This window comes from Mustela lutreola, chromosome 4 (assembly GCF_030435805.1).
Source record: "Mustela lutreola isolate mMusLut2 chromosome 4, mMusLut2.pri, whole genome shotgun sequence".
Taxonomy (NCBI): Eukaryota; Metazoa; Chordata; class Mammalia; order Carnivora; family Mustelidae; genus Mustela; species Mustela lutreola.
In genome coordinates this window covers 175,241,019-175,263,028 of record NC_081293.1, presented here as the reverse complement: position 1 = coordinate 175,263,028, position 22,010 = coordinate 175,241,019, and the positions used below count along the sequence as shown (strand labels likewise).

The following is a 22,010-nucleotide window of genomic DNA, read 5'->3' as shown; positions in this document are numbered from 1 at the left end:
CATATGGCCCCAGCCTTTATTTTCGCTGGGGAAACTGAGGACCAGAAGTTTTACCAAGGCTAGGGTTGGACCGCAAGGAAGTGGTAGAAGCCAGTTTAAGAATTTGGTGTCTTAAAAAAAAAAAAAGAAAAAAAAAAGGGTCTTTTAATTCTTGGTTCTGCCATTGGAAGGCTCAAAGGAGGGCAACGTCACAGCCTGTTAGGAGAATCAAGAAAGGCTTTAGGGAGGAGGCGTCTCATGAGAGTGAGTTATGTTGGAGAATATTCCAGATGAGGGGAAGGGCCTGGCGCAAGGCCAGACAGAGGGAATGTGGGTATATTCCGGAATCCTGCTGGTCTCGTGCAGGTGGGGTACAGGACACATGTTGAGCGTAGTGAGGGACAGACCCAGAAAAACAATTTGGGATGAAGCAGTGGGGCCCTGTGCATGACTCCCGAGAGTTTTCTGAGTGCACCGTTGTAGCTGCCCGTCCCAGGGGACAACCAAGTGGCAACACGTCCGGTGGATTCTCTGACGGGGAGTCCAGAAATGGGCAGCATGGTAAGGAAAGACTGCCCTGGTCCAGGGAAGATGCGGGGAGCCTGCCCAGTATGAAACCAACGGGGCTGTCACGGTACCAGCAGGAGGGAGAGACACCCTGGGACTCGGCAACTTACTGGATTTGGAAAGGAAGGCGATGGAGGGCGTAGAACTAAATCTAGGCACTCAGTCTTGGTTGAGAGCGATTATTATGTCAAAAGCGTGAAAGAAGAGGAACTCTGCTTTGGAGAAGCTAAGTGTGGGGTGCTGGCGAGCCATGTCTGTGGGGCTGGGCCATCTCTAGAGAGAGCAGCCAGGGTGACCACGCAGACTGGTAAGTCGGGATGTAGAGGGTGTAACTGAGTCACGGAAGATGGGGCTTTCAACAGGGCTGGGGGGCGGGGTGCTGGGTACCAAAGCCTGCTGCCCAGGTACACCCAGGAGAGGAAGGGAGGCCAAGGAGGGATGTAGAGAAGGAAATCGAGAGATAGGAGAATCATTAAGAACGTGTGATTCCTTTTCCCGTACCTCTGTGGATGAGGTGTTCCAGCACATCGCAGTGACCATACTCGGCAGCAACACCCAGCGGCGTGATGCCAAATCCGTCTCTCAGGTGGACATTGCCTCCGTGGTTCAGCAGCAGAGCTATGATGTCTTTGCGGCCTTGTTTGGCCGCTTCGTGCATCGCCGACCATCGCTTGATGCAGGGCTGGTCAAGGCTGGAGTTGTGTTTCAGCAGAGTGAACACCATGTCGTAGGAGCCCTTTTTCACAGCTGGAAGATGATTTTACAAAAGAATATTAACAGTAGGCATATGAATCTGGATCCTTCAGATGGTGTGAAACGAACTACAAAATTTAGTATGAAAACAGATATTCTCTATTCCCTTTTCTTCTACAGGAGGATACGGTAGTTTTCATTCCCTTCTAGTTCTCATAACCAGGATGATGTTGCCTTCTCTTTAAGACCCTGGCCTCAGGTGGGCTAAGAGTTTTGTGGAATATAGGGCACTTCCCTAAAATAAGTTGTTGTGTGTACTCTTTCTAGAATTTAGAGAATGAAAAAAAAACGAAATAAAAATAGCCTCCATTATTGGGTTGAATAAATTAAATAATGTATGGAAATGCTTAGTGTGTAGTAGGAGCTCAATAAATTACAACTTATTATTAATCTAATTTCATCACTTCTAGAATCCTGGTGCCACATGTGTAAATGTTTATTAAGTCCCCTTCGCCCCCCCACCCCCAAACGATTTGTTTCATTTTGTTTTCCTCCACCAAACAAAGCATCGAGTATTCAATGAACTTCCCTTTCCCGTGATCTTAATGGGGCGTTAGCAATGAGAATGCTCTTGGGTTTTTTGGAGGGTAAGAGAGAGCAAGAGAGGGCAGGGGGAGACTCCTAAGCAGGTCCCGTGCCCAGAGCGAGCCCCCACGCCGGGGCTCAATCTCACGACCTTAGATGACAACCTGAGTCGAAATCAAGAATCGGTGGCTTAACCCCCGGAGCTCCCTAGGCACCCCAGCAATGAGAATGTTAAGACCCTAGATACATCTGTTGGAAACAGGTGAAGCAGGTGACAGCCAATGTACTGCAGTGTAGGAGATCCACTAGACCCGACGTCCCTCTGCCGTTTCTGAGCAACTTCCAGTTAAAAGCTCGCCCCTCCTCCCCACTTCGAGTTATTAAGAGACTGTCCCAGTTTAGATACAAATAATTCTGGGAGATGTAATATCTTTTTCTCTTATCAGTAAGTAAAATCTTTTAAAAAGACGTATTTAGGATAGACAGGGCGCGCTTTCGCACGCATGCTCGCACGCAGACGCACGCACGCACGCACGCACGTGCACGAGTGAGGGGTAGGGGAGGGTCAGAGGGACAAACTTCAAGCAGGCGCCGCGCGGATGCAGGGCTGATTCAGAGCTCCCGCGCAGGAACGTGAGATAAGCAATGACCTGAGCTGAATCCAAGGGTCAGGCGCTCCACCCACTGAGGCACCCGGGCGTCCCAATAAGTAAAATATTAGTAAGAAACAGAGAAGGACGAGGGCTACTCCCTGCGAATGGAGGTAAATACAGATTCATTCGTTCATTCATTCATTCGCTCGTTCGGCTCGTGCACTCGGGCTGTAGGGAAGGTGCACTGTTGCCTTACACTGTGGACAGCGGGACAAAGTCAGACTTGGTTCTCACTCGTGGAATTTATAGTCTAGGGAAGAAGCCTGTTATGTCTTCTATGAAGAGAGACTCAAGAGTCCTGGTCTTTGCCAGGAAAGGCAGGAGGAGATGGGGGGCCACGTGGAACATCCTGGGGAGCAAGCGGGCAGAATCCAGAAAGCATCAAAGGCCAAGGCGAGGGAAAGAGCGCCCGCAGGAGGACGAAGACTAGCTCTGCCTACTTCATTCGGAGGCGGGCAAGCCGTCACTGTGGTGAGATTTCACGTTTTCCCCCGCTAAGTAGAGTCTGTTGACAAATGCCTTCCTCTGAATTGCCCACCTGCCCCTGGCAGCTCTAATTAGAGTGAATGACCTCATCCTAGCTGGTGTCATTGCAGAGAAAAACATCAATAAGTGAAATGAACTAAGACATATGTGTCCTCATTTATCTTCTTGCTCCTATTGCATTTTTGGTGGAAAAAAAAAAAAAGCATTAGAATAATGAATCTCTTCCATCATAATCTATTTTCCTTTTGTTTGACTCAGAAAACATGTTGATGAGAGATATTAGTCTTTCATCATGAAAATAATATCACATATAGGCCACAACTTAAAATAATGTTAAAAATAAAAACTTACGTGCCATTTAAACTGTTTTGGAACTACGAATATATTTACTTCCTGTAGCAATAATAAGGCAAGTCACGGGGAATCCCTCCCAACCTAACCCGTGAAGACATTCTTAATCAATAAATGGCTGAAATAATGAAAACTAATAAGGCACACAATATTTGTGTAATGTAACTAAGTAAAATAAAAATTTAATAACTTACATAGCAAAAAATAAATATATATCTACATATCTTCAAAAATAATGCTTAAGAAAACCAAACTTCAGTGCAAGAGTTAGGGAATTAGAGACTTTTGTTTACATTATAGGCACTTTTGAACACTTTATAGTTTGCTGGCACTTTTCCTTTTTATTCTAAATTTCTGTCACTTTCTTTCTTTCTCTGGTATATGTGTTTTGCTCATGTAATTGTCTTATTATCAGCACTGATTTATCTTGTGACTCATAAGACATACAAGTAGAGAAGAGACATTTTTCTGAGGTTTCTTGGTAAGGATTGCAGGTCGAAAGAGGAGATAGAGGAAAGAGGATGTGTATTGATTTGTGAGAAACAAAATGTCTGAAGAATATTACCTGCGCTGTAAATGGCATAAGGTTGTAGGACAGTTGAGCGCAGTGGAACTGAGATGTGCTCCCTGGTTCCCCGGGCTTCCTCCTTTCCCCCCGGGGCCCCAGTGGCCAGGACAATCCTGAACTGGAGAAAGGTGACACCAACTTTGGAGGGTGGGCAGAGAGGGAATCTGACTGCAAAATACCCTTAATAAGCATCAGATGATCACAATTAGATAGTTAGCACTCAGCAAGTAACTGTGTGACAACTCTAATACATCAAAGTACTACAAGGAAGGGCCAGATGGCTGATGGGGAAGAAAAGCCCTGGCGGGACCTAAAGTGATACTTGTTTGGCCATCTAAGGATATTCTATAATAAAGACAAAGAGGATGGCATAGGGCTAAGAAAAATAAAAATGACATCGCACAGAAAAATCCAAAATGGCATATTTTTCTCTTACCTCTCCTTTTATAAGTTAATGGACTGTAAATAGCAAATTTCAAAGTAGCCTATAGAATCAAGAAGAAAACTGGGAAGGTGTCATGGATGATCCATTTACCTATAGAACCTAAAAATACTTGACACAGGCTCCACAAAGAAGGTCCGGGAGAAGGTAAGCCAAGAAAATATGTGGAGACATAAGTAAACACCTTCAGAAAATTTCCTTCGTGAGATTTTTGTCTTCTCCTGATATTATCATTTAGCTTAAAAAAAAAAAATACGATTTCCAGATGTTCTAATTCTATTTTGGCTCTGATAACTCAGTGACCAACTTCCTTTCCCACACTTCAGATATTGCTAGAGTAGAGAAAACACATGTACCACTTTGAAATGCATGTAAATGCTTAATGCTCTGTTACAAGCATTAAAGAAAAACAGAAGCAAATAAAGCAAAAAGAAATCAAACCAGTGATAATCATGACTTAGTTGTTCCTTAAGTGAATTGAGAATAGCAGGTAGAAAATAATTCTACATTTGCAATGTGAGATAGTATATAAACTCTGGAAAAGTGTGTGTGTGTGTGTTTTGCAGAAATCAGATATCTATAGAACTATCTAGAGAAACAACAGCACATATGTGGATGTCATTGCAAATACCCCCTGTTATATGCCTTTAAACATAATAGAGATCACATTAATAGTGGTGATACAACCATAGAAACTGCTCAGGATAAGAGTTCTGGTTTACTTCTAAGAAGCACAACTTTATTGTGACAAATTCCAAAGTCACAGGAAATGTTGTCTCTGGTCATTTGTAATTAAACTCATCTCACTTTTGCAAGCAGACATGCCAGTTTTTACTGGTCAACAAAAATAGCAGGAAAACACCGACTGAGAAGAAACTGATAAATGTTACCTTGAGATTTACCATCATTCCTTGTGTCATAGGTGGAAACCCCACTGTAGGTGCCCAGGGTTGCATCTATGTGATTAGAATCTGCTGGTGCCTCACTGTTCGGATGTGAACCTGGTGTCTTTCTTTTGAACCCCTTCTCCCTCTTTCTTCTGGCTACTTACTGCACATGCAACCCTACCTACAAGTGGACCCTTCCTAGAGAATATTCTGCTAATACTGGCACTTCTGGCCTCACAAAGCTCCAAGGTTGGATCCCTCCTTGTTAGTTGGTGCTGAATGATCTTTCACATTTGACCTCTTTGTAGGATTAAAAAACCAAAATCATAGGGGAGATGAGATGAGTGTTAGGGGAGGAGCTCAGGGAATAGAAGGAGATGAGGTCACCTAACTTCAATACATAGTGGTTTCCAATATATACTTATTAAATACTTCTTTGTCTCAAACTACAAAAGTTCTAGGGAAAAAAAGGTCATTTACCGATCAGAAGGGGTGTCTCTCCTTTGTCATTTTTGGTGTTTGGCCACACTCCCTTCTCTAGTAAAGTTCTTACATTTTCTACCAGACCAGCTTTGACTGCCAGTGTCAAGGGTGTTTCTCCATCCGAGGTCTTGAACTCCCAGAGTGTCTGGTAGGATGCTGAGATGTGAAAATATTGCATTGAGTTCAAAATCTTTGCTTAAAGGATATCACAGAGATAAGAATAATCCAGCATTACTTTGCATTGCACAAAGTCAAACAATGAAAAGAAAGATAAAAAAGACATGATTTAAACTTTATCAAATGACAGTGTGTATAAATAGATGAGCATGGACTTGACAGCTAGAAAAACCAAAATCTGTGTTTCAGGGGATTGGTTTTCTTTTTAATGGATTGCAAGTTCTTATTTTTTGATAAATTGTAACATAACTCCTCAATCCTTTGTATTGTTATTGAAATTGCACCTGAAATTGGTTTTTCTCCAATGAAATCTGTGAATGGGGGAGTGAAAATGTATTTGAATACTGTCAGAATATGTTAGAAAATACCACGCTTAGGGCATCGAGGTGGCTCAGTGAGTTAAGCCTCTGCCTTTGCCTCAGGTCATGATCTCAGGGTCTTGGGTCAAGCCCTGCATCGGGCTCCCTGCTCAGCACAGAGCCTGCTTCCCCCCCCCCCCCCACCACAACCCCACTGCCCCTGCCTGCCTCTCTGCCTACTTGTGACCTCTCTCCCTCTGTCAAATAAATAAATAAAATCTTTTTTAAAAAAGAAAGAAAATAACCATGCTTAATATTAATACCATGTTAACATGCTTAACATTACCTTCTGTATCTATTTGTCTATCTGCTTAGCTATTTTTTTCTGGCTGGCTGGCTGGACAGTTAATTATCAAGTAGCTATGACTGTCTCTATCCTAGAGCATAGAATGAGGGAGCAACATTGAAGGTTATTGGAAGATAGGGCACTCACAAGACATTTTAAAAGTTGTCAAGGTGTGACAAATACTGTGCTACAACATCAGAATTATCAAAATTATTATTAATATTAACTCTGGGTCCATTTAACATGATATTTACTAATGTTTACATTAGGAAAAAATAATGTAATATAAGCACAAAATGTTGTAAATATACTTGTTGTATGATAATGATTTTTTGGAAATTGTTAACTCAAGAGATACTTCCAGATGAAAAATTAAAATTCCCAAAAGCAAAAACTTTATATTCAAATCAATTAATTCATGATATATATAAACTTTTATTACTTTTAGGTTATAACCACATCTTTAAGCCAACTTCTGTTACTTTCTTAGAAGGATGCAAAGGGTGAATCCTGAACCTCACAAAATGTGCTAATTCCTTTTTTTTTTTTTTTAGAGAGGGTGTGGATGCGGGAGTTAGGGGGACAGGGGGAGACGGAGAGAGGAATCTTAAGCAGGCTCCATGCCCAGTGCAGAGCCCGACATGGGGCTCAGTCTCACAACCTTGAGATCTTGACTTGAGCCAAAATCAAGAGTCCGACACTTAACTGACCTAGCTATCCAGGCGTCCCATAAAATGTACCAATTTTTATACTCTGAGTATAAAATATAGATATTCTCTTTTTCATATTCCAAATAATCTTTTATTCTACTTTTTCTTTTTGCTAGTTATGTTTGTTGGGAACACTCAAAACGTCTACATTTTTGCTTCAGTTTGGTCAAAGGGATTTTATGTTCTCTTACCATCCAGAACAACTTCAAGTATTTGTTGAATGGGTTGAACCACAGCCTCGTGCAATGGAAACCATCCTTTTTCGTCAGCTTCATCCAATGCATATTTATATTTCACATATTCCTGGAGCTCAAGAATGTGACCTAGATTAAACACATGGGCTTGTAACACATCTCTGTCTCAAAAAGCGAAAGCTCCAACCTGTCCCATCGTAGACACTATACCCACTTACCTTGTTTTATGGCTTCCACAAGTTTTCTGTTTTGATCACTCAGTGGTACAGATCTACCAGAGAAAGAAAAATAAGCCATATTTATCCAAGAGGTGTTGTCAAAAAACCCAAACACTTAACTTATATTGAGTTTCTGTACATAATTTTAATAATCAAGATCTATAAGAAATGTACACAACTAGTTTTATCTATTTAAAAAATGTAAGTGTCTAAGAATCACAGTATATTTATGACACACTAGACAGGCACATAAGTACAGATGACAGAATTCAAGAGTGTAACACCATCTCTGAAATTAGTTCTAAGCAATGAAAATGGAGTCAAGAATTGTAGTCTGAATCAGAAGAGTTGGGTTCAGGCTTCATGATTTTGTGACCCTGGGGAAGCCAGCTGGCCTCTCTGGGTGGTGATTTCTTCATCTCTAAAATGATGGGACTAAATAGAAAGGTCTCTAAATAGAAAGTTCTTAAAATTTTAAAAACCCTATGCTCAATAAAGCTTATTGCTTTGAACTTAATATGCTTAGTTGATCCACACTGATGTTAGAGCCTTTAATCAACTGATGTACAAGTGAAAACGGGCTGAGCATTTACTGAACAAACTCCTAGTTGTTGGCCTAATAGGTCGTGGTTTCAAACCTCATGGCAAATCTCGGGTGTGTGTGTTTATTCAAAGGAAACAAGGTATTTCATAACAAATTGATTAACTCTATTAAACAGAAACATCTGCTGGCATTCTAGGGTTGTGAAAGCATTCGTAGGAACTCTGTTGGAGATGAGCAAAAAATTACCCAATTTAAAGGTACTACGTCCATTTTTAAGAACCTCAAAAGCAATAGTTTTATGGTACAGAATCTATTCAAAAGCACTACTAAATTTCAGAATATAGGATTCTAAATGCTACAATAGAATGCAAACTAACATTTGTTTTTGTTGGAAGTATAACGTGTGTTGTTCAGGACAGAAATCTACATTTTCTGTTTCAGACTCTGTAACTCCTGCTTGGAAGCCTGCTTCCCCCTCTCTGTCTATGCCTGTCTTTCTGCCTACTTATGATCTCTCTCTCTCTCTGTCAAATAAATAAATAAAATCTTAAAAAAAATATTCAGAGCAGACCTCTGTATAGACTTATCTATATTTTATTTTTATAAGCCATACTTGCAGATTTGTTCAAATTACTTATTGTCCTTTTAGATTTTATATTAATTTAAAAAAATAGGCAGTCTTATACAAACAAAGTCAACTAAGAATTTCCCATTTAGGTTATTTCCATCTTCCACAGAAGATGGGGGTTTGTGGAAGATCGTATTGTTGAAACCTATGCCCAGTGGTCCTTGCAAAGCCACTGAATTTCCTGCCAGGAAAGAAGAGTAAGCATATTCCTAGAGGAAGACCCAGGAAGTGTCTTTCCTTTTATCTGACAACAAAATGAATGTCAAAAAGAAATTTTGTTGAGAAGAGTCAACTTGAATGTTACCTTTCAGAATAAAACACAGACTTGCTGGCTTCAATGGCTTCTTGAATACTGAGCTGAATATCATAACTTGTAAGATGGTCTTCATCAAGGTCATCATTAGTATCCATGACTGGATAGAATTTTTGAAAGAAGCAGTTTCTTATTATCAGCAAAGACACAGAACAGTACATACAGTTAATGTGAACAATGCACAATGAAAAACTAAAATGCATTCATCTTTCCCCATTTTGCAAACATCAAAGCAGTGAACTTTTTAATTCATATTATATATGAAGCCCATCCTAACTTTTGAAAGCTTTGATTACCTGCCCTTTAAGTGTCTGCTTTTTCTAATTTGGGGCTTTTTTTTTTTCTTTTTTCCCATTAATGACTGTAGTTAGGCTTATAAGAACTCATTTTCCCATGCTTCTGACTTATACTAATTTCAGCCCACCAGTTTTGTGAATCACTGCTCTACAGAGCCCATTAGAAGTTTAAAACTTAAACCGGGAAGAAATAAGATGGAGACAGGAATAGAGAACAGTGAGCCTTTTACATTCCTAACTTTTAATTCTGCATTTGCTGTGTTTGCTAATTTGCTAATTGATTCCTTTCCTCACACCAGTAATGGTTTGCGTGGGCTGCTTTGACATGCAGTTACTCTGTTTGTGTTCAACATCTTCTAAGACTCTCTGCTCTTTGAGGGAAGGGCTCTACTTCATGCATCTTTGCACCCCTTACGACTCTAGAAGCTGTGTGGCCCAGAGAACTTCTCAATGAACATTTGTTGAATTAAAATAGAACAGAAAGTCACAAATGCAGTGGCCTAGCCTTGCGCTCAAGAAATTTAACAGAACAAACAGAGAAGATATGAACGAAACATTAAACAGAAGGAATTGAGAACTGGGGTACATGGGAGGCTCATTCAGTTAAGTGTCCAACTCTTGATCTCAGCTCAGGTCTCAATTTTGGGGTCATGAGTTCTTAGGGTCATGAGTTCAAGCCCCACATTGAGCTCTATGTCTAGTGTGGAGCCTACTTAAAAAAAAAAAAAAAGGGCACTTTGAATTTCAAGCAGTGTTCTTGCTGAGAAACTACTGTCTAGTTTCATGTATTAAGTGAACAAGTTTCAAAATTCCAGAACTTTAAAATACAAGAGAGGATTAATGTGATTTAAAAAAACCAACAAACAACTATAAGCACATGGAGAATCTCCTTATTGACTGGGTCTGTTGGGTGAGATAGACCACATAGTCCAGTGCTCAGGAAAATCCACCTCTGTGGACTTGTGCTGGCTGTGGAAAGATCCTTTCTGACACATTGGCAAAGGCACATCCTTAATGCAGTTAGGGATGCTGTAACTGCTACTATAGGGGTAAGTTTGGTAAAGACCAACTTCATTAAGAGAGGTTTTGTTGTGGAACCTGCCAGCAGGTAAATTAACCTGGAAAACAATAAGCAGAATAAAAATGAGATTGTGCTTTCCAAGAAGAACCAAAAACCAAAGTGGCTCCTGGGCTGATTTACATAATTTATTGATGGCTCTTTCAGCTCTCTAACACACTCACTTATTTCAACAGAGCCAACAGAAATAGTGGTGCACACTGTGCACTACACATGTGTTCTTGGCCGAGGAAATCCAGCCAAATCTCCCCTTAACAAGTTGTACAATCTGGTAGAGTGCTGCACATGCCCCAAGGAAGCAACATCTTCTCATTTGCACCCAAGTGCTATGGTCTGTGCAATTCCTGAACTGACTTGAGCATTTTTCAACAAAACAAAGTTAAAAAGATGTCTAATCGTTTAGTGTTTTGGGTAACAAATGAGGAGAGATACCTTTTAGCAGCTAGTCTTCCAATCTTATCCCAAGGTGGCAGGGTTTTAGTCTTTGGTTGCTCTCCCTCAGAAAAGAGAAGAATACTGTGGCAGTGATGTTCATGATGCTTCTCGATCTGAACCCTCACCTGGTTATTGTTTGGTCCCATTTTTTGTTTTCTGGCTGGTCTGACAGGGAAAGTTGTAAGGTTTGATGGTCTCAAAGCATCGTTTGAACAATTGAAATAAGGACCATCTTAACTCCATCCCCATCTCTCTTCTAGAGAGTCTCCATTTCTTCCCCTGCATAGCTCTGTCCATTAGCATCCACTTTTCTGAAGAAAAACACAAAAACGTAGACTATTTCTCATTGGCTTATGTCTTCCAAATATCAAATTAAAGGAGTGTCTATTATTGGATCAGTTGCTCTCTCTTATTTAGAAAGGAAATTTATGGGGCGCCTGGTCATTAAGCATCTGCCTTCGGCTCAGGTCATGATCCCAGGGTCCTGAGACTGAGCCCCACATTGGGCTCCCTACTCAGCGGAGCCTGCTTCTCTCTCTCCCACTCCCCCTGGTTGTGTTCCCTCCCTCATTACCTCCCTCTCTATCAAATAAGTAAATCTTAGAAAGGAAATTTAGTAAGTATAGAAATCAAAATAATCCTGTAACTAGGTTTAATGATCCATATGATTGTTTTTGATTAATTGTACTTTATGAGCCAAAGTGTATGACCTCTTTGAAATTTTAGATAGTGGTGTGTCTTTCCAAGAAGAAAAAAACAAAAACAGTTTTCTGTGGGCAATTTTCAAAACACAGTTGATACTTGCTTTACTGCCTCTCATTGTTCAAGTTTAGCTAAGCTCAAATTTTAAGGACAGTTCTACACATGCTAATAGCCAGGGTGACTGAACTGTGGCCAGCCTGCACATGAATTTGATGGCATGGTTTTGATTGTATTTTCATTGTTCTGTACCAGTGCCCTCCTATCATCTTGGAACAGAAAAGAGAGAATAGTGGTAATGTTGGGGGACTGCCCCCAACAGGGGGCAGACTGAGGAAAGCGCATTACATCACACCATAAGATCTCAGTCTACTCAAAAAGCCAACATGTGTCCTAAGGGTCTTATTCACCAAATAGATTCAAGTAGTTGTTTGTTTTTATTAATTGTTCATTGGTTTATTTCCTATATCCCAGCCCCCCCAGAATATAAATCAGTAAGAGCAGAGTATTAGTCTGTATCTCCAGTGTCTAGAGAAGCGCCATCTCAAGGTCCATGGTCCCTAAATGTGTGTTGAATGAATGAGTGAGTGAATGAATGAATGAGGTAATGAAAAACCCACTAAGATAAGCAGGGGCCCTGCTTTATTCATCCAACTAACTGTGGTACTGAGGTATGGAGCCTTTCTTCCAATGAAACAGGTATGGTGGCCCACTCTGCTTGGCTTCCTTTTTCTCATTTCTGTGCTCTCATATCTTATCCCTCTACCTTCACCAGCCCCTCCAGACCTTCCACACTCAGGGCCCACACCGCCTCAGGCCTGGGTCAAGAAGTTCCTCCTGTGGAGGCCTTGCTACAATGTTCCAGTTCCCCACTTGGCCTTCCTTATCTGGGAACATCTGTTCTATGATATTTTTCCATTATCTGAATTTACACTCCTTTTGTATTTGCCCGGCCAGTTCCTCACACATTTGTGTTTTGGGTTCTCACTTAGATGATTAGTTTCCCGAAGGAAGTATCCTACTTTCTTTTTCTTTTCTGTCTTTCTCTATACTTTCACCACTAGTCAACTGGGAGCAAGTGGCTGTTCTCAGGAGAAAGAAGCTGTTGACTCCTTACTTGCAGACAAGCCCCAAGTCCTTCAGACAGCACAATTAGATCATGAAGTTTAGCCTGTGGCATTGCCTCCTGCCTTTCTCGCTGGTATCACTGTGGTGATAGGGGGATTGCATGGCCCTGGGATTAGTAATGGGATCCAGAGCCTTTTTACCTATTTATTTATTTATTTTAAAGATTTTATTTATTTATTTGAGAGAGAGACGGTGAGAAAGAGCATGAGCGAGGAGAAGGTCAGAGGGAGAAGCAGACTCCCCATGGAGCTGGGAGCCTGATGTGGGACTCGATCCCAGCACTCGGGGATCATGACCTGAGCCGAAGGCAGTCGTCCAACCAACTGAGCCACCCAGGCATCCTCCTTTTTACCTATTTAAATCATCAGCTCAGCTCTAACCCTCCTTGAAATTTGGACTTCCAGTACCATAGACTCCTTAGAGAACTGAGTTGATCTGTGGAAAGTTTTGTTTCTGGTTTTTTAGATGTCATTTTAACTACAACCCAGTAGAAAGTTATCTAAGACTTTTAACTCTTTTGTATCCCTAACAACAGCCAGATAGAAATAGTGAGGAAACTCTTAGCAGGTGAAACACCCCTACCTAACACAAGCTTTCTCCCAACTTTTCACTCAAAGCTTGGGATGAAATGAAGATCTGTGTGCAGGGCCATTAAAGCGTCAGACAGACAATCAAAGAGCATCATTGGAATGAACCCAGAGACATTGAGATGCAATGAGAAGAGCAAGAGGAGGGGCACCTGGGTGGTTCAGTGGTTTAAAGCCTCTGCCTTAAGCTCAGGCCATGATCTCAGGGTCCTGGGATGGAGCCGCGCATTGGGCTCTCTGCTCATTGGGGAGCCTGCTTCTCTACCTGCTTGTGATCTCTGTCTGTCAAATAAGTAAAAAAAAAAAAAAAAAAGAAGAAGAGGAGAGTTGTTTATCTATATCTCAAATTTAAAATTAAAATGACCGGGACTCAATTCCAACTGAAGGCTGGCAGTAATCTGTTGCCAGCCTTTATGTAAAAATGTTTAATAAAGCACCAATCAGGAATTTGAGAAAAGGCCAAATAATATTGTGACCTCCTTTAAGACCTACTCACAGGGGCTCCACTTCTCAGTCTAGAGAAATTAACTGACCCTTTCTTTTTTTTTTTTTTTAATTTTATTTATTTATTTGACAGAGATCACAAGCAGGCAGAGAGGTAGGCAGAGAGAGAGGAGGAAGCAGGCTCCCCGCCGAGCAGAGAGCCCGACGCAGGGCTCGATCCCAGAACCCTGGGATCATGACCCGAGCCGAAGGCAGAGGCTTTAACCCACTGAGCCACCCAGGCGCCCCCCCCCTTTCTTTCTTTTTTTTTTTTTTTTAAATATTTTATTTATTTATTTGATGGAAAGAGAGATTACAAATAGACAGGCAAGCAGAGAGAGGAGGAAGCAGGCTCCCGGGTGAGCAGAGAGCCCAATATGGGGCTCCATCCCAGGACCCTGAGATCATGACCTGAGCCAAAGGCAGAGGCTTAACCCACTGAGCCACCCAGGTGCCCCTAACTGACCCTTTCTAAATAATGGTTTTGCCAGTCTTATTCTGGAGAAGACCACTAGTGAGGTTTATTTGTTACTGATATTCAGCGGCTGACAAAATAACTAGAACAATTATGCTGGACAATTAACCTTTTCATTTAAAGCATGGTTTAACCACTGATAGATGAATGGATGAAGAAGAATGGATAGAGGAATGGATATATATCATGGAGTATTACACAGCCATCAAAAGGATGAGATCATGCCATTTGCCACAACATGAATGGACCTAGAGCATATTATGCTAAGTGAAATCAGTCAGACTGAGAAGGACAAATAACATGATTTCATTCAAATGTGGAATCTAAAATAACAAATGAGTAAACACAATAGAAACAGGATCAGATCTATAAATACAGAGAGCGAACTGATGGTCACCAAAGGGAGAAGTGGGGAGAGAGATAGAGGCTTCCAGTTAGGGATGAATAAGTCATGGGAATAAAAGGCACAGCGTAGGGAATGAGAGTGTGGTGTTGTGTGGTGACAGATGGGAGCTACACTCGCAGGGAGCACAGCATAACAGGGAGTTGTTGAATTGCTGTGTTGTGCACCTGGAACTGAGGTAATGCTGTGGGCCAACTATACGCAAAAGAAATTTATACATAAAGAAAAATAAAGGGCTGGGTAACCTTCCTTAAGGTCAAGAACACATTTGATGAAAGCAATGGATTCTCACCCAAGAAGGACGCATACCCACCCAAAATTCTCGTAAAATTTTGGGGAATTCACGGATCCTCAGAAAGCCCTGTCACATACCCCAATAAAAACCCACTGAATTAAGGATTTCTGAATGTTAAAGGTATTATCCAGATATCAGTAATTGGTGGTTTATTTTACAGGTGGGCTAAGTAAAAACCATAGGTTTAGGTAGTGGGAAAAGGGTAAGTTAGGTGGTCATGTAAGTTTTGGAGTGTCTTTGGTAATAATAAGAAAAAAAAGCCCAGTGATTATGAACCCACTTCGCATACATTGCTGTGCTTTAAACGCCCCAGTTTTACTTTGTCGGTATTATAGATTCGTTTTGCATAAGTTGAAACTGTGGCATTGAGAGGTCAGGAGACCCAGCCACTGTCCCAGAACTACTATGTAGAGCCCGGAGAGAGCACAGGTACCTTCATTTTTAAGGTCTTTCCAAAGCAGCAGGAAAACAATGCACAGTCTGTGCCCCGTTAAAGAAAACACTTTGATTCTGCTCTTGATTCTGCCAGCTCGAAATGACAATAACTTCTATAAATAAATACTAGCTTCCAGGGACACATAAATCTTTCTCTTTGGTGCCCTGCCATAAGGCTTTGTGTTCCATAGGGTGGTCTGCGGTGTCCTAAACTTACCTTCATTCTGTACCTTGAATCTGGGAGTCCAAACATTACTGTCTTTACAAAAAGGACCCACATACCAGTGGGGGCCTGACTGAAGTGGTCAGGAGGTTGGGGTGATGTTGCAAGAGATGATGCCAGAGCGAACGTGGGTCCATGACGCCTGTCTGCGTCGGGCTCTCTCAACCCCCTCCAGCCCGTATTCCCTGCTAGCGCTGCCCTGTTGACGAGTCCGTGGGTCCTAAATGGGGCCGGCTTTCACAGTTTCCAGAGTGTCCAGTCACTTCCATGCAAGGAAGGCCTTTGTGTCCAGAAATATCACACGGCCCCCGGCACCTGTTACTCCAGTGTCACTTCGTTGCATCAGTGAGAGATAATGTTCTTTACGGCTCATTGTTCCATGTTCTAGTGTCCCTTTGAAAATGCCAGCCGTGCTCTACGGGTTCCCAGGGCAGACCTAGGATCTCTGGGGATAGTTAGTGAGGGTGGTTTGGGGCAGAGCAGAGGGCAGAGGGTCTAAGACCGAATCGAGTGGAAGGTGCTAAGGGGGAATAAGAGAAGGGGCAAACAGTAAAACTTAGATTTCTTCACAGGATTGTACACAGCCCCGACCCAAACCCAGAGGTTCTGCTGTGTGGAATGGAGCACCGTCATACCCTGAGGCAATTATCTTACCTTGAAACTGCTACGGTTTCGGAGTGATGCGTTCACTTCCTGGAAGTCCCAGAGAGGATCGTCAGCATTTCTCCTGTCAGAGGAATAGCGGTAGTGAAAGAGGATTTCTATGTTTTGTTTTTGTTAAGAAAATACAGTTATTGTATTCAAAGCAAAGTTTGTTCTTGCTTTCCTGCATTTTGACCCTTGATATGTGTCATTTTAAAGGCATATCGAAGTCAATATGAATAGAACTTTGTCATCACTTTGGTTTTTACTCAGTGGCAACACACTTCTGCTCTTTCAGAATCCTGTGGCACAAAATGGCAAGTCAGACCAATGGCTTCACTGGACTAATTTCGCTGAATCAACCAGTCAATCAAGAGATTTCTGAGAGTGCAAAAATGCTGTCAGAATTGGGGGTCTAGCCCACAGACACAGGTAACTTTTATTTATAAGTATTGTCACAGCAACTCCCTCCACATGGTGTAATTCTATAAATGACAGGGAGAACTAGGCCAGTTCTCCTTCCCCAGTAGAACAACTTACTCTGCTGATAAGTTGAACAAAGGTGCACGCACGTGTGCGTATACACCCACATGTGCATGGGCACGCACACAGTTCAAAAAAACGAATGCTGGGGCACCTGGGTGGCTCAGTGGGTTAAAGCATCTGCCTTCGGCTTAGGTCATGATCCCAGGGTCCTGGGATTGAGCCCTGCATCGGGCTCTCTGCTCAGTGGGGAGCCTGCTTCCCTACCCCTTTTCTGCCTGCTTCTCTGCCTACTTGTGATTTCTCTCTGTTGAAAAATGCTACTTTTATGTAGCATTCATAGAGCCATAACTCAAACATTTTATAAAAGATATAAAAAGAGGCAAAATACACTATCGGCTGAATAAATGAATAATTAAGTAATCAGATACACGCTACTCTTAAAACTAGCAAATTAATAGATTCACCATGTGTTTCCTATGTCATATATCTTTGCAAGTTCACTTCCAGTTTTGGAGCTACATTAACTGAGGCTGAGTTTCGAGGTAAATACACTAGTGATAAGACCTGTCATTTTAGTTTTGCTTATCTCTAGTTTCACAGTACAATATTAGATATTGATTTCTATGTCAAATTCCATTACAACAAAGCTATCAGAAGGTGCGTGCTAGTTTGTGAAAATGATACACAGAATAGGAAGAAGCTCTAGAGTCACAAATAGGTGGATTTCTAGAGGAATAGAAACAGAATAGAAAAGAACAGAGCAAGCATGGCCCACAAAAAGGAAACTTATTAATAGATGTGCCCTTATCACAAGCTCAAATGATAATATGATTTTTTAAAAGCCCTATCCTTTGTTTATAATTCTAAGAATCTATCTTATAGAAATAATCAGAGATGTGGACAAAAAAATTATATATGAAAATGTTCATCTCAGCCATATTTAACTGCCAAGACACTAGAAACAATCAAATGTCCAACAAAAGGAAATTTGTGTAAGATATTATAGTATATCTAAGCAATGGAAAACTCTACAGTTACTAAAATCCATATCCTTGAAGAATATTTATTGCCATAGATAATGAGATACATTATATGAGATACATTCTCATATATGAGAATGACGTTCACTTAATCAGATGTACTGGCCACTTGGAAGGAACTAAAATTGATTTTATGGAACCAAAGTTTACAAAGCTTTCCAGAAAACTGTCCTGGCATCTGGGTCCCAGGCTGTACCTTATAGGTGGTGAAATAGGTCACTTCCTGACAGGTCAGGGACCTTGGTGACTTTGGTAAGAGAGAAATTTGCACAAATTTATAGTAGAGCAGGTGAAATCTGGTGGAGATAATTTCTTGGCTTGGGGAAGAACAGAAATCTGAAAGACTGGTCCATTTACCTGAGTCATCCAAGCAAAGGCTTTGATACCAAAGTTATTCTATTTCTCTGTATGAGACCAAAAGTTCATTTTCCTCTAATAAGTGAGTGGCAGCTTCCGAGGAAGGTGAGGCCAGTTACAGACCAAAAAATAGCTACATTTAGTTTAGGCAGCTGAGTTCTAGGGTAAGTAAAAAAATGTTTTGACTACATTAATTAACTACAATCACAATAAAAATGAAATGCCTCTAGACTTTAATAAAAGCATTGTTTATGCACCGTCTATGTATGTGAACACACTGCTACACTATCTGTCTATACTATATGGTATGTATACAATGTCTATACCATATATATCGTGTGTCTACATACTGCTATAGGTACGTGTTCATTTGACATGGCAGCACTTCCTGCCTGGGGCTCAAGTCAAGTCTTTATGCATTCGAATCTCAAACAATAATGAGCCATTGCATTTCTTCATATTTTATTTTGAAATCACATACAGACCACTGATTTCTTTTGGGGAGATAGTTGGGTAGAGCAGTTGGAACTTTGTTCAAACACTGCCCTCTGGATTAGCCGCCTCATTACCTGTGTTTGATGTGAATAATCAGCAAACATTACCTAGCATTTTTCTGTAGTTGACCTCCTCTGGAATGAGGAACTAGAATTCTAGAGGTTGTTTGGCAGTTTTAGCTCTATTCCTCACCCTTGAGCAGGCGCTCTGTCTGACATGCTCCTTATTTGCGTCTCCTTCCTTGTCTCTAGAATCACCAGACTTCAGAGTTGACCATTAGATAGCCTCACCTGTAAATTCCATTAACGACATGCCCCACGAGTAATTGTCCAGCCTCAGCCCTCACCATCAAAGTGACAGAAAGGTTATATCCCCACAGAGCCCTTCGTCTTTGGCCAGCTTTAGCAATTAGGAAAGACAGTGAAGTTGAATCCTGTCTCCTCAAATCATTATTCTATGATCCTACTTGTATTCCTCAGGGTCACACCGATAAAATATTGTTCCTCTCTACGTGAGGGCCCTTGAATCATTCTCCAGGAAGGCTGTTACGTCTCCAGTGAGCCTTTTCCTCCTGAGGCAAGACAATTTTTCTTCCTGTGCCGCGGGTTCACCTCCCTCTGCCATCTTGATTGCTTTCCTGTAAACACACTTGTTTACCCATTTTTTTCTAAAACTGGCTCTGGACCTTGGGCTCTGATGGGAGCACAATGGCTGTTGTCAAACCAACACGTCAAGCAGGTGCGACCACCTCCTTTTCCCTAGATACTATAGATCTGTTAATTTAGCCTAAGCTCAGATGAATTTGGGGGCTATCATGTTACACACTTGATTTGGACCCCTACTGGCCCAAATTGTACATCTCATATTTTTTCTCACATTATTGTTACGCATTTCTGCACAGGACTTTTTATTTAAACCTATTTACATTTTGTCTTTTCTTCTTCTTTCTCTCTTTCTTTTTCTTTTTTTTTTTAAGATTTGACCTTTATTCCAGTCTGCTAAGATATAATGTGTTTTTTCTCCCTCCAAGTATTGTTCTATTTGCAGATCTATTGGCATGTCTTCTATAGGTCCATCTGCTCCATTAATAATGATAAATGTTGAACAGAAATTGGCACAGGCCAGAGAGGCCTTCAGGTTGACACTGATCTATTATTTAGCACCCTTCAAGAAAAGCTGTTTATCCCGTTACAAATCCTCCCAAACACACCACCATCTAGTACTAATGTCTCCTTTTTGATAATGAGACTATCATCAAGAAATGCTGTCAACTACTCTGTTGAAATACAGATACATAGTGTCTACTACATTTCCCTTCTCTGCTGAATCTAAAAGTTAAAGGAAGAGTATCGACCCAACAGTTCTTGATGATGATAGTTTTTCTTCCTAAGGATTTTCAAACCATCCTATTCATTCATTCAAAAACATGTGTTCAGTGTCCGCTATGTTCCCGGCAGTGCTAGACACAATAGGATCCATGCCCTCAGGGAGTTTGCTGCCTTTAAAAGTGCATTCTAGACTTTTCTCCGGAAGCAACATCGGTTGCTCTCCTCCATTCCAAGCTTTGGCAGGAAGTCAAGCACATAGCACATCCTCAATAAATATTTGTTTTATTGAATTTAATAGCTAATACAAGTAACATCCATTGAGTACTTACTGGTGACATACATTATCCCAAGTACCTTAGTCAATTTAATTTAATAGAGAGTTTCCCCTATTTTACAGATAAGGAAACAGAGGCACAGAGTTGTGAGGTAATTTGCCCAAGCTTGCACATCTAGTGAGTGGTGGAGATGTGGATCGAAACCCAGTTTTTTGGCATTAGAGGGCACACAGGCTTAACCACTCTACTGTAACTGACGATCCAGCTGCTATAACGAAATTAATGAAAAGAGGTCTCATTTCACAACCCAAATATTCATGTTTTCTAAAAGAGCTTACCCAAACAACCAGCAAGCATACCGAATAATCTAGTAGAAATATACATATTTTAGGTAAATGTTCAGCTGAAAACAAGATATTTATTCCCACAGAAACAACTGAAGTATAAAATTATGATACTTATGATGATAATAAGTCTTCTCAGTGCAAAGCAGAGTTAGGACCTCCTCATCCACATCCCTGCTATTTCACAGAAATCATTTCATTTTAGATGTAGAAGGTTCTTTAGACGTCATGTGTTCATTTATGTACCTACCAGATGAGCAATGGGCTCGGGTAAATTCTAAGGGCTGTCCAACCTCAAGATGCTATGATTTATTTTGCAGAAGCCAATTTCCAATTTACTGAGTTCCTTTTTCTCATCCGAATCAAAAGAACTGAAAGGAATTTTTCAATCTGAACTCAAAGCACTCATCTTTTGCTAGTGTAAATGATGAAAAAGCCTTGATAGAACTTCATTTTAATTAGTCACAAAAATCATTTAATTTTTTTCTCAGAAACAAGGGCCCGCTAAAACCCTGCTGAGATTCCGTAGTGTGTATACTCACACTTCCTGTAAGTATATTCATACATAATATGTTTTTCTTATGATACCATTATGCTTCATAACTATGCCATGGAATTAATATTCTCTGAACAAACAAAAATAACCCTGCCTTTATTCTCTGATTAGAAAGACTCTAGAAAGGCAAACCCCCAGGGTGATCAACTGGAAAGAAAGTAATGAGAAGCTACCACAATATGTATTTCCATCCATTTAAAATATTCCCAATATTAAACTACTTAATAAGCGAGTTGGTGAGGTACAGATCAAATATTTCATAATCTCACCTTTTGGAATGATCGTCTTGTCATTCTTATCCAGGGCCTTGCCTTCCTAAACCAGAGGAAGTGCCTTGGAGCCAATGTGTTCCTCTGTGTATCTAAAATTAAGTACCCAGTTGGTGGTTAAATTAAGATCTGACCTTGTACAACTGAAACATAAGCAGTTCCTGGCACGCAATAAAGTATTACCCATGACTTCTCCAGACTCTCATCAAAAGAAACATAAGCCCACAGAGGTATAATAAGATTAGCTGTGTCCTGATTGGTTCAGAGAGTGCTCATGAAAACAAATGATCTGCCAACCCAGCTGCTGTGAGGGTTCCTACTGAGGGAACCAAGCAAAACCACTCTGGCAGAATTTTTACCTATCTTAAAAATTAGTTGTTCAAGAGACAAAACGGTAAGTCTTTGAGTCTATATGTCTCCATATCCAAATCCACTTGTAGTCAATTCTCACACACACTATTTCTTGTTCATCTTTTAGACTCACATCAAATTTTATTACATATGATCTTTTTGGTGTATGAATTTACTGATTTTCATTTAATCTGCATTGAATACCTG

At 40.9% G+C, this 22,010-nt stretch overlaps 1 protein-coding gene across 4 annotated transcripts in view; it reads right to left on the bottom strand.

Annotated features, from left to right (window-relative positions):
* The window catches only part of ASB15 (ankyrin repeat and SOCS box containing 15), a 33,182-nt gene extending 11,615 nt beyond the window's left edge, over positions 1–21,567 (bottom strand). For 2 of the 4 annotated variants that reach the window (XM_059171731.1, XM_059171734.1), the window contains exons 1-7: positions 21,453–21,567; positions 16,315–16,387; positions 9,115–9,223; positions 7,639–7,691; positions 7,418–7,549; positions 5,692–5,850; positions 1,048–1,293 (exon numbers count right to left, since the gene is read on the bottom strand). In XM_059171731.1, the coding sequence (XP_059027714.1) occupies positions 1,048–1,293; positions 5,692–5,850; positions 7,418–7,549; positions 7,639–7,691; positions 9,115–9,221 (697 nt within the window). In that variant the 5' untranslated portion in view covers positions 9,222–9,223; positions 16,315–16,387; positions 21,453–21,567. Of the gene's footprint in view, positions 1–1,047; positions 1,294–5,691; positions 5,851–7,417; positions 7,550–7,638; positions 7,692–9,114; positions 9,253–16,314; positions 16,388–21,452 lie in introns of all 4 variants that reach the window. The other 2 variants (XM_059171732.1, XM_059171733.1) reach the window with 2 other exon arrangements.
* Positions 21,568–22,010: the final 443 nt, after the last annotated feature.